The 6,142-nt window shown below is 57.0% G+C and overlaps 1 protein-coding gene and 1 pseudogene across 1 annotated transcript, besides 2 other annotated features; both read left to right on the top strand.

Annotated features, from left to right (window-relative positions):
- Nucleotides 1-6,142: part of a sequence feature (areas not merged during assembly with more than two copies in the genome that could not be assigned to a particular haplotype) that runs on past the window's edge.
- Nucleotides 2,028-2,567, top strand: Tc00.1047053510791.50 (mucin TcMUCII, putative; the record flags this gene model as incomplete). The annotated part of the gene is made up of 1 exon (XM_804419.1): nt 2,028-2,567. One exon carries the CDS (start codon nt 2,028-2,030, stop codon nt 2,565-2,567), a length of 540 nt encoding a protein of 179 aa, XP_809512.1.
- Nucleotides 2,374-2,455: a microsatellite.
- Tc00.1047053510791.60 lies at nt 3,122-4,345 on the top strand (annotated as a pseudogene).

Below are 6,142 nucleotides of genomic sequence, written 5' to 3' on the forward strand. Positions count from 1 at the left end.
CGTCGCAAGAGCTTGTGCGATCACATTTTGTGGCGTGCTTTTGTGGGCGTCAGCCCATCGGAGAATGTGTGAACCAAACGGCTGACTGCACACGAGGAAAATAAGTGCGTGCACTGTGCCGTGTTTCGGCGTCGATGGCAGAGCGGCAGGAGGCCCGTGCTGGCAACTGAGATCTTTGCGTGGCGAGGGATGTCGGTGTTGATTTTGGATCGTCGAGGGTGAAATGAATTTGCTGCAGCCCGTGTGTGTGACCACTCCGGCGGAGGGCGAACACAACAGGGAGGGATGCAGGCGCTGCGTGTGTGTGCCGGTGCCATGCAACAACGTCACAACAAACATGCTGCGACTCGGTGACCCTCACATCGCTGTGGTCCTCATGAACAGCCCGGGCACGGCCCGCATCGATGCACTTAGTGGACGGAGTGAGGCATCTTTTGAGGCGCTGCAGGGAGCAGGATGTGTTGACGCAGCCACGACGTGCATGGAGTGTCACGATGGCACAGCCGGCTGTGGCTGGTGGAATATTTACTTCTCGGAGGCAACAGATAGAGAGAGAGAGAGAGATAGCTGCTGGCGTCGTTGCTGCCTTTTGTGGCCTCCCATGCCGATTATTGTCTGTCCGCTGATCATGGGTGGTGTGCCTCCACTAGTGACGTCGTCTGCAGGCATTTCACAGCACCAGCGAAACACACATCATGTCGCATGCTTTGGCTGTGGGTATGGTGTCGTGAATGCAGCCGGTATTATTTTGCCCGACTCCTTTTCACTGCCTTGCGACAAATAGATGCGTCGCCGCCCGAGTCATTCACTGCAGCTCCGTGTGTTGTACTGCCGGCACAATACTCTCGTGTTGTCTGACGCCTGGCTGACAGTCAAGCACCACTGCGCTGGGACATGCAAGGATGTGGACTGCCGCTCACGGTGTTGGGCACCGCTGTTTGGATGCGGCGGCCACACGAGCGGATGCATTGTGGCACAATCAAATGCGTGAAATACGCGGAATCACAGCGGCTGCAATAATATCGACGGTGTGGCACCACGGAGTATGTGAGGGGTGATGCATGATGAATCAGAGTGGGCGGCATGCGAGGGAAGTGCACCGCGACGGAGCGTCGCCCCGCCCTCAGCCTGCAGGGGAATGTACGCCCACGAAATATATGGTCGAGGCACCACCAAACACGCATGCCCTTCTGTGCAGCAATAAATAGGAGCGAAGGTGCGTTCTGGTGCGTGGGAGTCCACTCACATATTCTCATTTCCACCGCAATAAACGGCGAGGAATCAGGTGCCACAGCAACGAAGGAGGAAATAAAAACATCTATTGCAGCACTTTACCAGCGAAGAGCAGGAACAACACAAATTGAATTATTGGCCGCACCAACACAATAAGAATTCACAAGAGAAGGAAACAGTTGTGCACACTGCAGGAACCCCAACACACGATGCAGGCATGAAGGTTTACCCTCCGCAAAAACAATAGCAACATACGCAGACATCTTCCACCCTCCAGAAAGAAACACAAATAAATGGCTGCTTTATTCCATTCCTTGTGCTTGACTTTGCGTGTGCTGCTGCTGCTGCGGTGGTGGCTGCGCTTCCCGTGGACCAACAATCCACGTGGTGTGCGGGGATCTATTCTTTTTCATGGCTACTTTGCTGTTGTGTTGCTGTGTGCGCTGCACCTATTCTTGTGTGTGCGTGCCCTCCGTGAGGGGTGCCGACACGACGGACCGCTCTCGCCGTATGTACATGCGGTGGAGCCTTGTGTGCCGCTCCTGTTTGCTTCTCCCTCCTCCATCTGTGTGTTGGTGTTGCGGCAGGGTTGTGTGTGTGTGCGTGCCTGTTGCCGTGGATTGGAGTGTGTGTCGTGCGTGGTGTGCGGCGTACGGTGCATGCCTGGCTGCTGCCCTCTCCTCATGTGTGTGTTTGCCCTCTGTGTGTGTCTGCCGCACCTCTCGTCTACCTGTTGCTCTCCATGTCCCTCACTGTGCAGATCAGCTCCACACCACTGAACGACCACACTCACGATGATGACGTGCCGTCTGCTGTGCGCCCTGTTGGTGCTTGCTCTGTGCTGCTGCCCGTCCGTGTGCGTGACAGGAACTGGTGAAGAACTAAATAAGGACAGCTCCAGTTTACCGACTCCTCGGCCACAGGAAGCAGGTGTTTCAGGAACCGATGGGGCAGGGTCGCAAAGTGGGTCCAGTACTGGACAGAAATCACGTGAAAATTCCACATCACAAGCATCAGATCCGGGAACCGATGTGCCAGAAACTCCAGGTACCGAAGGTCCGGAGTCCATTCCAATACAGGAACAGCAACCAAGTGAGGCGACTGGTACGGTATCGGCACAAAGTCAGAAGGAAAATGCGCCAACAACAACAACCACGACTACGACAAAAGCACCAACTACCACCACCACTACGACTACGGAGGCGCCAACTACAACGACCACCCGCGCACCGTCACTTCTTCGCGAAAGCGACGGCAGCCTCAGCAGCTCTGCGTGGGTGTGTGCCCCGCTGCTGCTCGCCGTATCCGCGCTGGCGTACACCACTCTGGGCTGAAGAATTGTGTGCGGGCTGTGCGTGCCAGCACCCAACTGCGGGGACTTGTGTGCGTCCACTGTGGTCCGATGTACTAAACAGGATAAAATAATGATTGTGTTTTGCTTCGCTTGCTTCCGCTGCCCTGCCGTGTGCTCCTTGCCGCTCCCCGCATCCGTCACGTTGAACGCACCCCAGACACACTCATGTGCATGGCACGCACACAACTGATTGCGTGGAGTCACATTTGAGGATGGGTGCGTGCGCGCTGGAGCCATGCTGTGCAGCCCTTTGTTTTGTGTGTGTTTACATTTTTAACTTCATTGCTGTTCGTTTACCTGTGTTTTGTTTCTAATTGTTTTGTGTGTTTTTCTGTTTGCTTGCTGCGGGGCGTTGTGTGTTTTTGCCCTTTCACTGCTTTCAACTGCCTCATGGTGTGTGTGCGCTGCCGCTGCTGGGCTGCTGCCATTTGTGACTGTGCGGTGGCTGTGCGTGGTGTAGCGGCCGTGTCTCCCCTTTTGTTTTCTGTGCTTTTGCAGGCGGATCCACAGCGTTGGGCGACTCCACTGTTTGTGATGATGACTGGCCGTGTGCTCTGCGTCCTGTTGGCTCCTGCAGTGATGTGCAACAGCTCGTGCGTGTTTTTGACGGCTGCTGCGACGGTGTGTGTGTGCGGCCCGCTGGTGATGGCGCGGTGACTGCTGAGCACGCGCGGGCTGTGATGGCTGCGGAAGGAGGACCGTGGCCGGTGGCTCTGGACGAAAGGGGAACGTGAACTCTGAGGTTGACAGCAATCAGGAAGACGAGGAGGGTGGAGAAAACACGGCGGGTGAGGGCCCCAATCCCACCGCCGCAGGACCACTCACTGCTCCGACGAGGCAGGATCAATCCTGCAGCGACCCACTGCGAAGTAACAATTGCAATCCGTCCGGCACTGGCAGCGCCCCTGCCGCTCAGATGCGTGCAAATGGACCGGAGTCTTTGGGCGGAGGGCACGCTGGTGGCGGGAGGACCTCCCAGGGAAGTGAGGCTTCGGAAAAAATCGTCACGGGACAGTCACAGTGCCAGGGACGGCAAAGGAAACACCGCAAGACGATGAAGGAGGAGAACCCGGAGCGCAACACGAGGCCGACCAAACCACGAAAATGACTGTGATGACTTGTTGCGCAAAGCAGCAGTGGAGCAGGAGGGTCACCAGCGAGGTCGCAAGGTGCGCCACGACCCGATGGTGGCGAGAATGCTCATTATTATTTTTTCCCACTCTTACCGACGCGTCTAGCCGCACGATGCCATCCTGGTGCCGAGGAGGCGGTTGAGCAGCGGAAAAAGCTTCCTGCTGTGAAGCAACTGCCACTGAGAGAACTTTTCGCTGCGTGGATCTTCCTGAATGCCCAGCCGTTGGCGCGCAGCGGAGGTGCCTGGGCATTCTAGGAGCAGATGGCGAAAGGTTTCCTGCGTGTCAACTGGCGCGCCTGTGGAGGTTGGCTGATCCTGCGGTGGCGGAGACCGCTTCCTGGCACCACAGAACGATTAGCGGTGAGTGGCTTGGCGAATGGTACAACGCCACTTGTTGCTGGGCTGGGCAGTAAAGCATGTCAGCGGGTCCGTGTGCCATACGGGCGCGATTCCATGTTCCGTGTGTTGTCCGGTTGCCATGGTCTGCGTCGCATGCTGAGCCGCAGGCTCGTCAGCATGCACTCCACAATGTCCGTAACAAAACTGCCGGTGCACGGACCGGCCGGCACGCATCAGTGTCAAGAGACGCTGCCAGATCCGGTCCTTGTTGAGGGCCGCTAGGAGAGACTGGCTTTGTGTCGCCACAAGCGGGGTTTTTACGTCTGTGGTGGATCCGAGGGATAATCAGCCTTTGCAGGGCCAAGAGCAGCGCACTGGATTCCGTCCTGCAGCTTCAAGGGCGTGTGCCGCAGTTGTTACTTACTTTCCCTATTATCTGCGAGGAATGCAGGGATGAAGGCGGTATGCCAACGCAGGCTGGCGTGGGAACGTCGAAATCGCCATCCGTTGCGAGTATCCACGAGCGGTGGCTGTGCAGCGCTAGAGCCTCTTCGCGGACTCTGCGCATTTCCCTTATCAGTTCTTTTTCGTCGGTGATCGAGTGGTCTATCGGAAGTTCCACACCGATTGTGACCCGGTGAGCGGAGGCCGCAAACCAGGGAGGAATGGAGCCGCGAAAGAACCGCTCTTCGCGTGGTGAGTCCTCGGTGATGCCGTAGCCCTTTGCGCATGCGTCCACGAAGGCATATAGCTCGTGCCGAGACAACGGCGGGATGCGGAAACCAGCGCGAGGCGAAGGCTCAGACGTTGATCTCCGCTCCCAGTCAATCTGACAATTGCGTGTGTTATCAAACATGGAGAGCCGCGTGCAGGCGGACGACATGGAGCGGCGGTATATTTGCTTCTAGGAGTGCGGATTACTGGTCGACAGTGCTCGGAACTCCGCTGACAATGCGTGCCAGACCTGCGTACGTCTCTTGCATCTCATTCTTCGCTGAATCCGTCGCTACTGCCCATATGAGCTCGCTGCCGTAGCGCAATTTGGATGCACCGTATCCGATGATGAACGTGCGTGGGTCATGTGGAGATGGCCCCGCCTCTTTGTGCGCAATGCGGCGTGGCTGCGATATCCGTTGCGAGGCGGCCGCCACATTTAGCGTCAGTTGCGGATCGAGATCCATGCCGAGAAGCTTCGTAGTTTGCGATGCCCCCATGGTCATGACTGGAATTTTACATCCAGTCACTTCCAGGGACCACTTTCCTTTGCGATCATAGTTTGACTCCGTGTGCGTGGAGAGTGTGAACCAAGCGGCTTTGCACCTTGACGGGATGATGGCCAGGCCATTTTACTGGCCCCGCGCGTGCAGTTTTTTGGGGACCGTGTTGGCTGCAGGAATGGCGTCTTCCCGAGAGCGGCCGTTGATTACAATGGAGAGATCATCCGCGTGCATGTCTGCTGTGACGCCTGAGAAGCCGTTCAGCAGGTTGAGAAGTGGGTGTGCGTAAAGGGAGAACAAAAATGTGTTCCCAATACGGACCCCTGAGGAACTCCTCGCAGCGTGGAGGACCGATCGCCGTGTCTGTTGCCAACTCGTGTCTTCGCGTAGCGGCCACGCAGAAATTTTCCAAGCCACCTTCGGCAGTTCACCCCCGGAATATTGGCCGGCAAGCGACTGAGGACTCGATAGCCAGTGAACTCAAAGGCCTTGCTGGAGTCTACCAGCACCAACGGAGCCCGATGGGGTCTGCAGTGGAGCTGGCTTCCAACACCGCTCTTCTTGGGAGGGTTCGCTTGGAAGTAATCGGTTCTGTTATGCTCCACTTCGTGTATCAGGTGTGCCAGCTGCATCGTCGTGGTACGCATACTACGGCACGCATGCTGGTGCGGACGAGGCGTCCACAGCCAAAGCAGTCTCCTCAATGCCATTTTCTCAGCGACCTTACCCACGATGGAAGGAAGGCTGATGGGTCGATATGACTCCGTTAGCGCCGGCGAATTACCGGGTTTCAGGACTGGGACGATGGTGGCTCGTCGCCACTGGACCGGAATCGTGCCGGCTGTCCGGCTGTGGTTGATGCGG

Source organism: Trypanosoma cruzi, genomic scaffold (assembly GCF_000209065.1).
Source record: "Trypanosoma cruzi strain CL Brener 1047053516879 genomic scaffold, whole genome shotgun sequence".
In the NCBI taxonomy this organism is placed as follows: Eukaryota; Euglenozoa; class Kinetoplastea; order Trypanosomatida; family Trypanosomatidae; genus Trypanosoma; species Trypanosoma cruzi.